This window comes from Pleurodeles waltl, chromosome 10, assembly GCF_031143425.1.
Source record: "Pleurodeles waltl isolate 20211129_DDA chromosome 10, aPleWal1.hap1.20221129, whole genome shotgun sequence".
Classification (NCBI taxonomy): domain Eukaryota; kingdom Metazoa; phylum Chordata; class Amphibia; order Caudata; family Salamandridae; genus Pleurodeles; species Pleurodeles waltl.
This window is the reverse complement of record NC_090449.1, coordinates 778644474-778662495: the sequence shown is the minus strand read 5'-3', so window position 1 is coordinate 778662495 and position 18022 is coordinate 778644474. Positions and strand designations below refer to the sequence as shown.

General features: G+C 41.2%; 1 protein-coding gene across 2 annotated transcripts in view; it reads right to left on the bottom strand.

Annotated features, from left to right (window-relative positions):
• Positions 1-740: 740 nt before the first annotated feature.
• BMI1 (BMI1 proto-oncogene, polycomb ring finger) overlaps positions 741-18022 on the bottom strand; it is a 138125-nt gene continuing 120843 nt past the window's right edge. The window contains exons 2-10 of one of the 2 annotated variants that reach the window (XM_069211387.1): positions 6912-7042; positions 6114-6210; positions 5073-5128; positions 4931-4981; positions 4464-4572; positions 3873-3921; positions 3395-3493; positions 2543-2623; positions 741-2453 (exon numbers count right to left, since the gene is read on the bottom strand). In XM_069211387.1, the coding sequence (XP_069067488.1) occupies positions 2127-2453; positions 2543-2623; positions 3395-3493; positions 3873-3921; positions 4464-4572; positions 4931-4981; positions 5073-5128; positions 6114-6210; positions 6912-7023 (981 nt within the window). In that variant the 5' untranslated portion in view covers positions 7024-7042 and the 3' untranslated portion in view covers positions 741-2126. The remainder of the gene's footprint in view (positions 2454-2542; positions 2624-3394; positions 3494-3872; positions 3922-4463; positions 4573-4930; positions 4982-5072; positions 5129-6113; positions 6211-6911; positions 7043-18022) is intronic. The other variant, XM_069211389.1, reaches the window with a different exon arrangement.

The window sequence follows — 18022 nt, the reverse complement described above, 5'->3', positions numbered from 1 at the left end:
ACCCACATGTCCGCCTGATGTCACAAGGGCAGGAGATTTTAGGGTTACACAGAGGTGCCTCAAATCTAGAAGTCGGCGAGTGTGCTTTTTTCTAGTCGAGCCACTGAGTAGTACAACTATGGATGATGGCTCCCTCCGAATGGCAGGGATCGAAAGTTTCTCGGGAGTTCACTTTATTTAATGTAAAGTGTCTCAATGGTGAATATACTTATCCAGTTAAAGAGTATACGCGGAATGCCCATGAGACTAGCCGATAAACAAGCAATTTCCAGGAAAACAAAATACCCATAAATGTGCAAGAGGGTGTTTTTTATATTGTTTTCTTTCTTATGGGGAAAACCATCAAAGCAGAACAGAGTGTATTGGTAACATTCATCATTGCCGATAAAAGCCATGGCTAGGTAATAAGTATTTCTTTTTATCTTTGTTTTAGGATAGAAAGTGCTTTGGGGATTTATAAAAGTCGGGTTCTCTTGTGTGTTGGTAACACGCACACACTGTTCTCCTGAGGAGCATGAGGTTGGCTCACATTTATGTGTTACTATACAAGCACTACATTTCTGAAGTTGGTAAAGGGTGTTTCCGTTAATAGTTATCAGGATAAATCATGAAGGACGGATATCACCCGTGTATATTCAAAAGTAATTATTTAATAACTATAAGCAAGACAAAGCGATAGAGTTGTGCTTCTTTTTCAGACGGGAGGCAATGAAACGTTTAGCTATACAATTTCTCATATAAACATGAAACAATATTTTTATTATAGAATAAATATCCTCACAAATGAATAACTGATGGGTGGTGAAGATACACAAAGTTCGGCCAAGGCAGAAGCTGAAAGGGTCCTGTACTCTTCAGTCCGACGGGACTTGCAGTCTTTCCATGTAGTCTAATACTTCGCAGGCTTGCCACAGCTCCCCTTCCAGGCCACCAACACAAAGAAAACGCACAATCCACGTGTTATGTACATGTTTAAATACATGATTGATTTCCGTTGGTTTATTACTCTAGCTCTGGAAAAAAAGCTTTTACAAAATGTCTTCGCCGAGAAACACGGCTTCAAATTCTACATTTCTGTCGATTCTCAGTACAAAAAAATGTCAACACGTTTAATCAAAAAAGTAAACAGATTGCATGCTGATTGAGAATTTTCAGTTGGCGTTATTGGAGCATAATTAATATTCCAACGATTAGTGAACGGTTCTATAATAAAATATAAAGTATCCCCTTAAAAACAAACCCTCTGCAAGCTCGCTTTATATTTATTTTTTACATCTGTATACAAATTAGATCTTCCACTCAAAAGCCTACATTTGTCAGATCACGAACGCGAGACATTTATGAACGTGACATCGGCAAAGGTTGAACAGATTTGGAGAAGTTAACAACCATATTCGAGTGCTCGAGACACAATATTTTCTTTATAGTATTTATAAATATATGATACAATACTGTTTCCTGTTATGTCATATACCAATATGGCATTCTTTAACAAGCATAATGCCACCTGATTCTTCAAAAAGCGAATCATTAAAAAAAAAAAAAAAAAAAAAAAAAGTCAGTGAAAGGAACTAACAAGGCCTTTTTTAAGCATGGAGTTTTTAAAATTGAAGTTGACATTCTTTTGATCAGTTCTGGCCAGATGAAATGGTGGCGAAACAAAACAACTGAGTTGTAACACATTCACAGTGACATGGCAGCATAGAATGTTTAATTCTATTCACATATTTAATACATTTTAGAGATTAAAACGCGAGTACTTTTATGTATTCACAAAAGTATAGCAACAGGAAGATTGTGATCCAGAAACATTCTGGAAAAAAACGGCTAATAGATCCACTGCAAAAAAATAAAAATAAAATTTTAAAATAACTCGCATATCCAAGGATAGACTACTCCAGCTCCCCCATTCAGTATTCTCATGTCAGACTTGTTTCTTCCCAGTTGACTGAAATATATTCTTTGAAAAGCAAAAGTCGGTTCAGTCATTATTAACCACTCTAGTCTTTCACAGTCAAGTTCCTGTTGAACTACATTAAAGGTCGTGGTTGGACAGTCACGTTTGAGCATCTATAAAGCTGAAGCTAGCTAGGAAATTGGCGGCCAGTGCGCAGGCCCGTGACCCTTCACCCGGACGAGGTTGCTGAGGAGCCGTTTACTGACGCCGTGCGTGCCCTGTTAGTGAAGGGGGACTGCAGGCCGCTTCCTGGTGCGCCGCTGGTGCCGTTCATTGTGCTAGAAATGTGAGGGAACTGCGGGTGCGGGGACTGCACGGGGGTACTTGGACTTGGTAAACAGGACGACGTGGAGGGTACAGCGCCGGCCGGACTGCAAGCCTTGTCGCTGCCAGAGTCACTCTCCATCCCACCGCCGATGTTGTTTAAAGCCGGGTGGCCGAGCTTCATCCGTTTACAGTTTGGCCGCACGCGGTACTTCAAGGGAAGGGGCCCGTTCTGCAAAGGAAGGAGAACAGCACTGTAAGCACATGCCGAATTAAAGCAACCACAGACAGCTGCAGTACACACAGGGCACCAATACCCACCCTTCTCCAGGTGTAGATGTAGGCGATGTCCATCAGGGTGTAGTAATCTTTCAACGGCTCCTCTTCGTACATGACATCGATCTGTGCAAAGATACAGTTTCGATACTTAGGGTATTTATTTATTATGGAGTTCCATAAAGTAATGTGTTGGTAGCTGTTGAATGGTGTGTCTCTCCTCGACTTCAGAAATCTTTAAAGCGAGTCTGGGCCACAACAACATGTTAATGAGGTAGCATATTAAAAATCCCGCCTCATCACGCCGCAGAGAATTGCACGGCGATACAAAAATTTAACACTGTACATAAGATTTGCCTGCCTACTTAACTAAAGTTAATACCTTCACAAGTTAGAACAATCGGGAAAAGATGTACTATTGTAACATTATCCCAAACAAAATTAATACATTTCGACCAACTATGTGTTATTAATACAAAGGAAATATAACTAGTCACATCAAACATCCCTTGTGCGTGATTAATAACCGATAATTATTGATCGTCTTAAGCAGCTGAAGCTCATTTGACATTCTGTTTCAAGTGAGTGTTTATTTAGAAAACAAACAGACAAGGCTTGCACTTACCGCCAAGGGAAAACAAAAAAACACACAGCAAATTGTATTTTACTACCCAACGAATTGGATAAATGGGGGGCTATTCGTTTTGTGCATTTCACCTTTTACCTATCAGAAAATCCCCCCCATTTAAGAAATGCAACAGAGTTTACCATGAACATTATTCAAATCTCAACTATAACACTTCCCACGTGGAAGAAGTCGTTCAATAGACGGGTGACAATCTCGAGAGCAGCATTTGTAATATCTGTATACGACCGTGAAACAATTGCGTACATTACCTGAAAACTACTGGGAATGTCCATTTTAGTTCTAAGAAACTTTCTCAGATGCATGACAGTCATGGCTGCCGGGCAGCGCAGATATCTTTTGTCGGTCACCTATTAATACAGTGAAAGAGAAGCCTCAGTGAGAGATGAGGAAGCTTGGAAGGGCACTGTAACAAGATTGGAAACTGTACAAGAAGTAGAAAATCTGGTGCAAGGGTAAAATCCTAAACCCACTTGAATGCAGTACAAATGAACAACTAAAAGGCCATTTTGGTGTGTTGTTCCTAATACTGTACAACATTTACTATACATTAACTATAAGCCACACTGAGTCCCAATTTTTGCGCTGAAAGCCAAGCCTCTCGTCACCAGATGCACACAGTTAAATAAACATTAACTCGATGTTGTTCAGTATACACGGAAACCAATACTTTTTCCAACATAGGGTTTAGGGTGGTCTTTTAACATTCCTGCAGGGACAGATACTTGCCTCCTCTTTTGCCTTTTCCACGTCTTTGTTGTAGCCTTCGACTTCCGATCTAAGAGAAATCCGTACACAGAGAAATGTCAGTAGAGGCTTTGTTTAATATATACAATGCTTAACTAGTCAAAGTGCATACTTGCAAGGCAGGTAGCTATCAGATGATGCTTTAACACGCACTACCTACTCCGGTCACGAATACCACCAATGCACCTTGTGAAACGTGACTATTACAAAGGTTAACGAGACATTGCACTCTTCTGGTTAAAACAAATAGCCATATACAAACAAATTATAGATTGATAGCGATTATAACGTATAGACTCTCACGTCTCCTTTAACTGTTAAAAACATGAAAACTAAAACAATTAAATAAAAAAACTAGCAGTGTTGGGGAAGCACAGATTCAAAGTGGGAGACAGTAGGAAAAGGCCAAGAAATAGTTACTAGGCAATATAAAGACTGCCTTCATCGATAGATTTGAGTCCAAAAGTACCGTGTTAGTGTCAACAGAATCAGAAGACACATTGTTGAAAGGATAAGCCCAAACGAAGCATTACATTAATTGCAATGTTAATTTAGGCGCCTCACTGTACTTGCCTATTCTGGTCAAAGAACTCAATGGAGAGGCTTATAATCTCATCATCTGCTATTATTCGTTTGTCTTCGTCGGCAACTTCGCCCCTGTCTTCGTTAGATCCGTTAGCAACTGCAGAGACAGGTTGAAAAAGTCAGGACACTGAAGTGTACCTTTCATGTTCTCAAATGCGCACGAACAACTTCAAGCCAAGACCTCCATCCTTGTGCTGTAAACGTAGAACCGTCTTAACAAAGGAAAACACACCTCGCAGACAGCACCTCTATTTCCATACCTGCTGGTCTTGGCTACATCCCCACATTTTAGACAGTAATACATAGCTCTAACTGCAAGATTACACAGGAATAATTACACCCGTATGTAGTATTAAATGATATCGGATTTTGTATCAAGCGTGCATTTCACCGAATACACATAACCAAATTGGCAACCTGAACATAACGCTGTAGCACAAAAGAAACAACTTTACCATCCGCAGAAGGGTGGGCTGCATAGAAATCCCGTCTTCTTTTCATTTCATCTACAGGAGGAAGCAGGTCGGTATGAAAATCCTCAAAATTAGCAAACTTAACATACACACGAACTTGTTTTAAAAACGATCATTTACTTACTTTTAAAAAGACCTGGCACCAACTTGTACACGATGTCTTGGAGAGTTTTATCGGCCCTGGCAATGGAAAAATAAATCAAAGTATTACAAGGTCTTCTTGGGCAGATGCAGGTATGTTTACCCACATGCAGTTGAAACACATATGGCCACAAGAGCGACAGATCAATTATGTCGTGATAAATATGCGCATCTATTTGACATTAATCACACCTCAAGTAAACGTATCGTCCAGTGATAAGACACTGTGCTGAGGTTCTAAAAAGACAAGGAGTGAAAACCCTGTCTGAATGCCCTATTAGAAGACGGCAACAGCAGTTATACTGGACATAAATCCTCGTTTTAACGCGCACGGTAAGCGTAAAGCAGAGATCAGTAATACGCTACTCAACTCCTGCGATGCTAAACGTGCACAGTTAAAATGTGGTCTTGTAAAGGGTTGTATTAACAGTACAAATCAGGCTTTAGCGAGAAATAAACATCTACATTTCAACAATGGGGGTGGAGTAGTACTGAACACAGAGGGGCTGCATTCATCTTGGGGAGTCTACTTTTAGCAATCCGATGTTTTTTTCCAATTACTTGCAACCGAAGCATTTCTACTAAAACGCGGTAGATAATTCGCCCTAGGTGATAGCCTTCTTAGGCCAGAATTGGTAGGTGACAATATGGGTTAGAACTAGGGGCGGACTGGCCTATATTGCAATCAGTCAATGCCCGAACTGCTGGTTTGACAGGCCAGGGTGTGGGCTGTTTGTGGGGCTGTTTTGAGGTCCGATGGGCGGGCTGATTTGGGGTCCGATGGGCCAGCTGTCACTCTCACTGTTGATTATCCTGATGTTAGCACAAACATTGCCCGCAGCAACTCCCCCCCCCCCCACCCCCCCCGAAAAAAAAGCCGACCTAATTTGCAAACACAAACTTCTTTTTAGGCATTTAATTATCTAATACGGGGGAATCTGTCATTCCGACCCTGGTTAGAACTACCAAGCAGTATTCAATGCCCTCGACTTGCACCACCCAAGTACGCCAGAATGCGACCTACCTTATATTGAGCAGAGGCCTGGTCTTGTGAACCTGGACATCGCATATGGGACAGTACTTGCTGGTCTCCAAATAACGCACGATGCATGTTTTACAAACTGAAAGGGAGAAAAAAAAAAAAAACACTTGTAGTCCGAGTAATAAACTGGCTACTGTGTGCACGAACAAAGAAAACGTCCGAGTTAGTTTAGTGCCTGAAAAGGGTGCACAGCGGAAGAAAACATCACATGAAAATGTCTGGTATATAATAAGAATGTTTATCCAAAATAAGTATAACCGACAGTTTACACTGCAAATCACAGGAAGAGACACACCATATGCTCCGTCTGCACAGAACGTGCTTTTATAACGGGCTACAAGTTTGTGAAATGTGTTTGGAGTTGCATTCCATTTGAAATCAATTTGTACCCTCACGATGGTATGTGTTCGTACAGGTTTAAGCACTAGGTCTTGGTTATTTTATACTTGTAAAGATTAGCTTGATTGAAATAGGTATTCAATTATTGAGTGTGAGGGCCGCGGGGTGCTAGGCTTCCCATGATAAACGCTCACAGGGTATGCAGGCACTTAGTGCTGGTTGCTTTTTTAATTGAAGTTGGTAGAGGCTAGGGATAACGACGGAGTGTATTCAATCAATAATGGAACTTATTGCAATAAAGATGGGAAGCCCGTGGTATGACAGGAATGTAAGCACTGGATAAAGGTCGTTATGTAAATAAAGCGGGGGAGGGAGTCACCCCACGGATGTACACGGTCTGCTACGTTTATAGCAATAAAGGCCAGAGGCCTGGGTACTCACAGGAATGAAGGCACTCGATGATGGTCGTGGCGTCTATGAAGTACCCGCCGCACAGCACGCACATTAGATGCGGATTTAGCTCCGTGATTTTGATCCTGGTTGTTCGATGCATGTTTGCTTCACAAACAGACCTGAAAGGTAAAGCGATATGATTGGTCAACATGGTTTCCGCGGACACCTGCCACAGACAAATGCTAGCCTCGTCTCTCATTCAGCAACCAGAGTAATCGCTATAGCAGAGGGGTTCTTTACACCGGGACAATGACTGCGCTTCCACCGGAGGTTACACAGGAGCCTCGACACGTAAGAAGCCAGGCAGAAGGTGACGACTCCAAAGTCCCTTTTTACCCGGGAGTGACCCGTTGTGTGCGGCTCCGGTAGCTCACCGGACACTGCAGAGCTTTGTTCCCCGTCATAAGCTTTTCCTCAATCACAAGATCGCCGCAGAGCTTTGTTCCCCGGTTTGTTTTGTGTTTCACAAACACGAACCTTTTTTTCCCTCGCTAGCGCTCCACACGTTCGCTCGGCACCTAGATAGCCCCCAGCCTCGAAAAGCAGCATACCCCAGCTCGCGTGCAGAAACCTCTCTGCCTTCCGCACAAAGAGCAGGGGTTCACACAATCACAGCCACATTTTCAAATACATCACCGCGTACATTTAATGTTTCCTTCAGGTTCCTAAATGTTTACCACGCTGCCCATTACCGACACAAGCCGTGCACACAAAACCAGGCAACAAAGGACGGACAGGAAGGAGCCTTTCACTGCCACTGACCCATCGTCAAGCACCTTAATGGATAATATAAACACATTTATGAGCACACATTAAAATGCGAAATTTGGTGGCAGGCTGAATGTGAGGCAGGGGCCAAAGGAGGTAATGTGCCATAGACACAATTTCATTTATTAGAGAGCACAACAAAAATTGACGTCTGCTGGTGCCCGGGCACAACCATTCCCGGGGTTGCCATGGCAACCCTTTTACACTTGGCATCTCGCCAGAGCCTGGAAATGAGGCGAGGGGGGAGGGGAGAAAGCAGCGCGCATAGGAGGGAGAAACAGAGCAGACCAGAGCCTGCCTGGAGGAGACCGAGGGCCACCGAGGAGGCGATCAAGGAGCAGGCCCCAAAGGAAGAGAAGGACCACACAGAGCTACTCCAATATATTGAAAAGTTATAATGGTGTAATACTGGGAGAAGAGACAGTGGGTATCTAAGGAGAGGTGGCAGACCGAAGCAGAAGAGAGCAGCTCCAGAGTCGCCCGAGCATTTAAAGAGTGTTACAAGTACAACCGGAATAAAAGAGAAGAGGTAGTAGCTAAATGGATATATCCCAAGAGAGGGATACGTGTTGGATGAGACGGTACAAGGACAAGAGATAGTAGGTAACCGAGATAGAAGGTAGATACATTTAATGAGGAGCAGACCCCCAGACCGCATGGGGTAGAGGCTGGTTATCATGAATGCTGGAGGTGGGAGAGTACAGCCGGAGAGGGGTATGGTCGAAGGTTAAATAGAGACAGAGGGCGACCCAGAGGAAACATTTAAAGAGGAACAGACACAAAGGAGGAGCCCGTTGGTGAACAGGAAGATTCCCATAAACGGGTGTCCAGATAGAAAAGATAGAGGGCAGTACTCTAGAGTGGTCAGATGGCCCCTTAAGACAGGAGACACCAAACAAACAAAAAGAGGTATAAACAAACTGGGTATAGGAAGACTCATTTTTAAGAGGCAGAGAGGACACGTGGTAGCGGGGCTGTCACAACAAGTAAGCAGAGCAGACAGCTTGTTAAGGAAATGTGATTCAGGGCCACGGGGAACATTGCCATTGATAAAGATAAGAGTGAAAGTGAGGTCATTTTTCTTTTATCTTTTGAGACAACTACAGAATATGGACAGAAGAAAGGTGGCAGGGGTTAACTGAATGCAGGCAGAGAAACAGGAACACTGATCACAGAAGGGCAAATTGTGGAGAAGGTGTTGATGGAAGTGAGGAGCAGATACCCAAAGGAGAAAGGACGTTATAGTTAGGTTCTGAATTTACTTGTACAAAACCACAGAAATTCAGCAGTTTGAGTTCTTTCAAGTAACTAAAACTAATGCCCTAAGGTAAGTATAAGTCGCGCACTCACCATGCAAGCCAGGCAGACAATCGGCTTTCTACACTGTGACACACAATGCAGAGCTAACTGCTCTAAAGCCATTAATTTCCATTGTGGTCTATGGCAATATCCACTATAGGGCAGTAACACCTTTTTGCGTATTTGTTTCGGGCATCAAAGTCTTCATCCCTGCGTGAGGACAGCCGTCTGTCATTCACAGGCATAGATCCCACCCTTTCCCCATTCGTCACGCAGTAGGAGTGGATGCAAGCATGTGTGATTTAGTGCCTTGTCTTCGGTACAATAAGTATTATAATGCAAATCTTGTGTTATTTTTTTATTGTACTGAGACCCCTTGTTATGCTAACCTTTCCCATGTGACACCCCAGGCCCTGGCTGCAGATCCTCGCTAGCACCTTTAGAAATGGAACTGCTGTATTTAATCCTCGTGAAACCGTTCCAAATGACGAGCAGGGTTCTTGCTTACTTGCAAAATGGATCCAAATATCAGAGTCAAGCGCAAGGAGAAAAATACGTTCTTACAGTAAAGGCAGTTATCTGCTATGGCATTATATTTTCATGCCCTTAACATTTATGCCACAAACATGGGTTGATATGCGAACAATGAATGTTAAAATGTGTGTATTCTGTGTCCGCATTTTGTTCCTCTTACTTCACATATTGCTTAATGTTGCATTCCCCAAGAGTTAGCTGTTTCATCATGCTTTGTTTCTGTGCATTGTATAGTGCATACTTTGACTCATGCCAGGAGTTTATGAGGAGCTTTGATTGAGAACGCTGGTGATGAAGCTAAAGGCAAAGCAAAGTACCTGACAGTGGGTTTGTCTTTCTGCACAGCACACAGAACAATGGTCATTTATTCCAGTTGCGAATGTAATTGAGTGTAAATGTGTGTGAAGGGGTGCGTAGAGGTTAACATTTAGAAGGCAAAATCAAAATGAAATATAGAGCTTAAATGTGAATGAGTGCAGAGTATGTTTAGGGTGGTAAATTGAGGAAGATGCGAGGGAGTGCTTTCTGTGGAGAGGGAAAAGAGGAGGTTGAAAATGTGCAGATGAATGAGATGTGAAGAGAAAAAGGGCATACATATATAATGTAAAGCACACATAACTGAAGGTCATACTCCTATAGGCCTCAATAATATTTAATTCACAGTCTCACAATTTCAGAATTTAAACATTTCCAATGTTAATTTTTTATAACTAATCATTGTTATTACTCATTTATCTTAAACAGCTAACAACTACTGATAAAGCCAATAATACTGGCAGGTTTTAGGTGTATGTCAGTTGTGTGTTATATTTCTGGATGCAATAAAATCTCAGAGAGGAACCAAAATACAGTCTGGGTGGCACACTATGGGAATCACAGAAATGTATTTTACATGTTCCCTTTTAGAGAGCCCCCACTTTTTTCATCACATTTAAAGATACTGTCTGCACATACTTCTGTATGATTGATTGCAGCCAGCAGCTGTGGGTGCTTCCTGGTGCCCGGTTAGAACATTATCTTCCAAAGGTGATGCTGCATGCAGTGCAAGACACTGGGCAATCACACACTTAAAAGGGCCTGACGTTGTCCCACTGTACAATTTGCACATTAAAGTAACTGTTGAATGTACTAATGCAGTAAGATATGGGGCAGTTTTTAATGTGTTTAGTATTTCAAGACTATATGTTCCCACTGCTTTATAAACCTTGCTTTCCCACTAAATTCATTTGTTTTCAAACGCACTGTTTGTCTATCGTTTTCAATTTTTCCTTGGGAGGAGGACTCACCTTGGACCTAACATTTGTCCATTAAGCTTGCTCACTTCACTCGCTACATAAAAGTCATACCCAACTGTTACGCCCCACCACTTTCAAATGTCCCCTGCCGCCACTGGTGAAGGCAAGGCCCACTCTTTGTAGTTTTAAAGAATTAATAACCGTAGGTCGACTGAAAGCTGCACTGTAAAGGTGGACTTAAAAAGTAGATCCTGAGACTGTCGGGACTGATAAAAATAAAAAAGGCTAGAGGAGAAATTAAAAGAGGGGATCAGTCACAAGTATACCTGGTAGAAACTTGAAAAAGCAGATGGAAATGAGCATTCATTTGCGGGAACAACACAGAAAAATTAGTCTACATGCAGGAGACCTCACTGTCTACGATTAGACAGTAAAGACTAGAGAGGAAGGCAGACCAACAGGGTGTGTGGGAACGGTGTAGAGTGAAGTTGTGGCATTAGATTGAGTGCAGCTATTGGCAGGAGAGATTGAACCCTGTCAAGAGGAAACAAACATCAAGGATGATTAAGATACAATTCTGCCACATGAACAGAGTCATGTGGGAGAACTGTGGACATCAACAGGTTAAGAGAAGAACAAGGAGCCTGTTGGAACAGGCTGCCACAACTGAACGTGACAGTTGAGGATGGAAGAAATAGAGGCCTAGGTCGGGATACCTGGCAGTTAAGGAATTAAGTTTTGCATAGTCTATCACCAGTTTGGAGTCTTACTCTATCCTCTACAAAGCTGAGGAGCAGGGCCTCCCAGAGCAGACCCTAGGTAGGAAAGAGGTGCATCTCAACAAAATGGGCAGTGCGTCAATAGGGTTAGTGAAGAACAGTAGAGTAACATGGATAGGCAGCAGATTAGAACAGAAGTGATGGTGAAGATAACAGATTCACAAGAATAACAGATTTTGTTTGACTTAACAGCACAATTCAGGAAGCAGAGTACAAAAGGGGAGGAAAAAGATGTTAGTCTACCAGGCTCCTGGAAGATGAGGAGGAAAGCATACAGTGGAGATAGAAAGGCCCAAGATCAGGGCAGTAGAGAGCAACCATTGTAGGTTGAGAGAAGAAAGCTATACCATATTGCCCTCTAGGCATACTGGGGATGGCACATACCACAAGGCCAAAGGTTGAATAGTTTGCAGAATACAGACATCAGGATCATTTTACGTGTTAACCTTTCTTTTGTATACTACACACACATTTTGAGGCAGTTAGCGCGGAAACAAAGTTTTTTTTTTTTTTAAAGCTAGGAAATGTGTGTTGAAAACTGGACTATACTATTTGCTCACTTGTAGGGGGAAAAAAAAGAAAATATGTAATTATGTAGAATTTTACAAAAAACACACTAGAAAACTAGATTCTCATTCTATTAGAAGAGTAGTTGAAGGTGTTCGAACCAAGAGTGCAAGTAACAATGAACACTGACTGACATTTTCAGATTGTGTTTACCTTACTTAAGTAGAATACTGATTAAACAATGGACATCATTAAAACTATGCAGAGTGGTTTGAGGCTATCATTATGATGACATAACCCATATTTCACACAGTCGAGAAATATTTTCTATATTTCCCAGGTCTCTGAAGTATGTGTTTTTAAACCATGTACGTTGTTAAATAAAAGCAACACAAATTATATACATCTCATGTACTAACTGCCCAATTAGGAGTAAATTCTGTGATCAGAATCGTTAAGATGATATAATTACATCACAACGTCCTGCAGCGAGTAGTGCTCTACTTCACAACGCAAGGTTAGTGATATGGGTTTCCTTTTCCTAGCAGGATTTGGTATGTTACGATTGCACTCTTGAGGTCTCATGCATTTACAACAGTGTTTTAAATGGGGTTAGAATAATTGAAGTTGATCAATAAAGGGAAAATGTGAGATGTTATTGGGAGTGGTGGACATGTGTCCCTGTTGGTGGTATGAATTGGATCAAAAAGAGGGAAGAGTGTGAAAAGCATGCTTGCAACTCCAAAGTAGACTGAAAGGTTTGGGATGATTTAGGGAGTGCAGGGAAAAGAGGTGGAAGTTTAAAAAAATAATAATAATATATATATATATATATATACACACACATACAGAGGCACACATTTATACATGCACATATTAGTCAGTCATGTCTTGTTATTCAAAGCATGAACATATACATTTATATTCAATGAAAAAAAACAAAGGTTAAAGCTTAATTATAGTTAGGAAAACATATTTTCCCTCTACAAACAAGTGTAAACTATAAAAACTTAAAAATTCTAAAGTTATAGTTCTAACTTCCATTTACAAACTATCCACCGCCTTCAAATTATTATAAGTAGTGGACCTCGTTACACCCACTAGAGCTCCCTATCCACGCAACAGTAACTATAACTCGCCACTCTACTGTGCACCATGTTCTCACTAATAATACTCCACAGTACAAGACTACACTGTACGAGACTCGTCACTTTACTGCTTGATACCACACTCAGCTACACTGAACTATGACACTGTACCCAACTGAACTCCACTCTATGCCACTATACTGTGCAACACGCTGTTACATGCAGTGTCACTCTACAACACTTTACTCAATGACACTCCACCACACTCCATTTCATGGCACTCCAGTCGACAACACTCCACTGTACAACACTCAGTTCTACTTTCAACACACCACTACACTGTTACACACAGCTCCACTCTGCAATACTCCATGGCACAATACAACACATCACACCACGCCACTGTATAACACTTTACTCCTCTGTACCCCTCGTTATCCCCGACCAAACGCCAGAAAACATTCAGTTCTCAGACAATGAAACAGGTGCAACAGGGTCTTCAACGTTTTCCAGACATTCATCAAGTGGGTGCAAAGTTATTAACAGACAAAAATACAAAAAATCACTCTCTGGTGACCCTAACTTTTACATGACAAGAGATACACATGTATTCTGTGCATGAACACACGTTACGTTTTTTCTTTTCAATTTCTACGTATAGATATGTTCGTATCAACGGAAGCTTAAATCTAAACACAGCCACATGTATATAGACAACCTCATCTACATAACCGACAAATATTATCATGTTCGAATTTTTTCCCCCTATACTGCTATATAACCTTCTAGAAAGCATGAAAATGAATATGCATTTTTAGAGGTACCCATCATATAATAATAATTTTATAAAATGTGTATTATCATAGAAAGATGCATAAAAACATATACAGAGACTTATATGTATGTGTTACATAATACTTTTATATACACATTTGTAAAGCACGAACATAGTTATGGTAGTATACATGACAGTTTTTATGCATATTTATATCTTATTTCCTTATACAATGCATACTCTCAAGTACGAAATGCATCTTGATGTATATAGCCATAGTTGGCTTGACAGATATGCATGTCCATCTAATGCCTACATATTCAAGCATGGAATCGCCTAATCATAAATGGTGGGAGAAATTATATATATATATATATCTCACCAACGTTGCCAGACATCCGAGGATGCTACTTCAGTAGCGGTCCAAACGTGGACCTAGCCATCCACATATTATTGCCAACAAGGTGACCAAGCCAATGGACCACCAGTTGTGGATTCTCAATATCTCTGATCCACTCTACCACCACAAGTTTGCCTCAATATGATATAACGCAGTTCTAGAAGAAAGTTCGCCACTGAGAGAGAGGAGTTTCCTTGTTAGTTTGTTTTATTTTAATTTGATTTTGTTTTATTTTATATTGTATTTGAAGCCCCCTCTCCTTCAATTCAAATTTTCCAAAGATTTTTCAAAGATTATTCCACTCAAACACTGATTTTTATTTCATAAACTCACATTCCAAACAGAGGGGAAATATGGTTCTTACTAGAAGGTTGAAAATTCAAAACTCCTCAAAGCGTAATTACAGTTTTTTAACACACCTGGCCGCTTTGCAGTTATTTATCCACAGCTGACCAGTTCAACCCTCAAAAAAAGGTGAATTATTTCTCCAAATAAATGCTCTGAAATACGCTTTTAAAATGCTTTAAATCAAAGCAGTTGGAGATATGTAGTTTCCACACAGCGCTCACTACCTCTGACAAGGCGTTGAAACTCTTTTCAGTGAGTAGCATGCTACTATGAAACCCAATGTGGATTAGTAGTATATGGAAATATAAATTGTTAAATTGAGCGGTGCACATGTGATTCTCTTAGGTGGATTGAAGGGGATAAAAGAGGGATAGAGAAAAGTCTAGAAAAAGTGTTCTTTGCGAGGTTATAATAGTAAAATGAGGTCTAGGATGAGTCGGAGTGGAGGTAGAGGGTATATTGATGGAAAGATATAGGATGAGACAGAACTACATTGAGAGAGTGGAAGGTTTTTTCCCACAGCAGGAGGAAATTAATTATATAGATAAATAACTACATAGAAAGGTATACATGCATATGGATAATAATAAAGAGATGTATATTAAGTCCCATATGTGCATGAATGGATACATTTTATACATATATATATATATATATACACACACACACACACACACACACACACAGTGGTGATTTGGTTGCAACTATAAGCTCTAGTTAGGACCTAGTTACCTTAGGAGGAGAGTTTTTTTTTATTATTTTTTTTTTTAGGTTAACCTAGGGTAACCTTTGCACCGAACTTTATAATAAAATTTAAAAAACAAAACAAAGTTAATCCACCTCAGCTCCTATAAAGTTTAAGGATGATCCATTAACTGCAAGCAAATGCAATTCTTCTAAGGAAAATTGAACCGTGATACTGCAAAAACAGCTGAACGGAATTACACAAAATCTGGCAGAAAAATGAATCTTGGTCTAGAAACAGCATTTTGTGTGATTTGATGTAAATCAGTTTGGTAGTTTTTGAGAAATTAAGGTTTGTATATCTGGACGGTTCGATTAATGAGATCTGATTGGCTAAGGGGGCTTCCCTGCTCCCCCATTGGCCAACTTGTTCTCATGGGAGCGAAAGGCTCCCTCAAACTTCTGTGAAAACTTGTGCTCTAAATGGTTCGCCATAACATGAAGAGAAATGTAGCTGCCATTTCAGGACAGCGGGGTGGGCGGAGGGGGTGTTTATGCATGGGTTTGGGGTGGGGGCAGGGGCTGCAGGGCCTGGCCGCAGTCCAATCCCATGCCATGCACAGCCAATAAGGACGTAAATGTGAAGGACTGCGGTGTTGTAGAGGTTGAAGAAGAGCGGGGTTAAGGTTTAGTTTTAAAGGGGAGCCTAATGGAAGGGGAAAAGAGGATAAACTGGTATGGTGCTTTAGTTCATAAGCAAGCGGAAGAGGAAAGATAAATATATATATATATATATATATATATATATATATATATATATATATATATATATAGATATTCCTTCACAAATGCCATTCCTATTGCTGAACACTTTAAGGATGGGTGCCTCCTCCGTGCAAATGGCATGCACGGTAATTACAGCAAAACAATATATATATATATTAGCGTGGAATGTTGACAGTGTTATTCTTTGCTTTCAGTGGTGAGAAGAGAGAGGCTGTGTAGGGGAGGGTTGAGAGGGCCGGTGTGTGTAATATTTGAGTTGGTAGAAGGTAGTGGAAGCATTTCGTGAGAAATGGAGATGGTGTTCGAGATTGAGGGAGTATTTATATGTAACTGTGTGCGGTAGTGGCCAAGCAGGTATAGTTGTTTTGGATTGTGGTTTGTACAGACGAGAGGGGGCCCTTGTGTGGTTGGAAGGGTACAAAGGTATGTAGGAGTGATTCGTAGAGCTGGATATTGTTTGGTGGGCAAAGGCTGATTGGAGAGATCTTATCTGTTGGGAGATGTAGATGTATGTTTGTTGAGAAAATCAATGCATGTTACTTGTGGATGGCTTCTGGTTAATTTATTTGTGCTGCTAGAAACCTGGCACGTTTATCTGGCCTTAGACCCTTCCAGGCCCAAAACAGGCAAGTTACCCTTGTCCCCTCTGCCCTTAGCCTGAAAGCTGTGTCAGAGATGCTCTGATGGGTGGGGGACTAGTATAGGCTGGTGGTGATTCCACATGATCCTCTCTATCTCTTAGGCTCACTTGTAGGCCCAGCCAAATAAGTGCACCTGAAGAAGGGGTGTGTTCAGCTTTGCAATCCACAACACGTGTCTGGGAAAACAAGCAGAGAGAGATGGAGGGAGAGAGGGAAAGGGATGAGGATAAACTAGGCCTTGAAGCAGTAAATTCAAATGGCAGACAGAACTGCACAAACCTTTATAATTAACACGTGTAGGTTGTCACAAAAAAGATCTATAGCTTAAAAGGCCCTTTTAATATAGTCAAAGGGGTACACAGATATTGGACTGATAAGCAGACTCCAGTAGTTATCGTGGGCCTGTGAATGCGGACGCAAGGGGGCAGACCCAGCAAGGTAGAGACAAATCAGAGGCTACAGAGAGCAGAGCTAGTAAGTGGTGGTTGGGGCTGGGGTTTTGGATCAAATGGGTGGTGAGTGGAGATGAATGTGGAGGTGCAGAGCAGAGATAATCAGAAATAAAACGAGCCTGCAAAGAGGTAAAGCAGAACAAAGGAGGGGGTGCAGATGCAGTCAACTTTAGTAGTCATTGGGAAATAATCATACAGGGGATGAGTGGGGAGGAAAGGGGGTGCACAATATAAGATAAACAGAACAAAGTCTACAAAGGGGGAAAGGAAGGGGCTTTTACAAACTCCAGCAAGCAAAAACATGTTGTTTTTGTACAAGAAAGCACTGAGCTAACAGGATCGGACTACAAATGGACCACTGAATGTTATCTTAAATCACAAAATAACCTTTATTAAACCAGGATTCTCCATAGATTAGTTTGCAAGCTACTGATAGTTCTCAAGCTACCTGCAAGCTCTCCTGTGCAGTGGAGTGTACTAAATGTATTGCTTTTGTTTGGCTGAATTAATATAAGTATATCAAAATTGAAAAGCGTGCATCTGATACGAAAATTGAAAAGTGTGCATCTGACCTCATAGGTTTTATTTTTGGAGAAAAATGGTTGAATTTCCAAAATATATTAAAAGCTGATATTCAGGTGATAAGTCTCCTACATTGCCACATAACATTACTTTGTGCCAGGGGCACTGCAGCTATGGCTGCTAAGTCTTATCCATGTAAGAGCATTGCAAATTGATAAAGCCTTTTATCATATTGTTTCTGGCAACCCAGTCTGCTGCACTAAAGTGGTGACTGCTGGCAA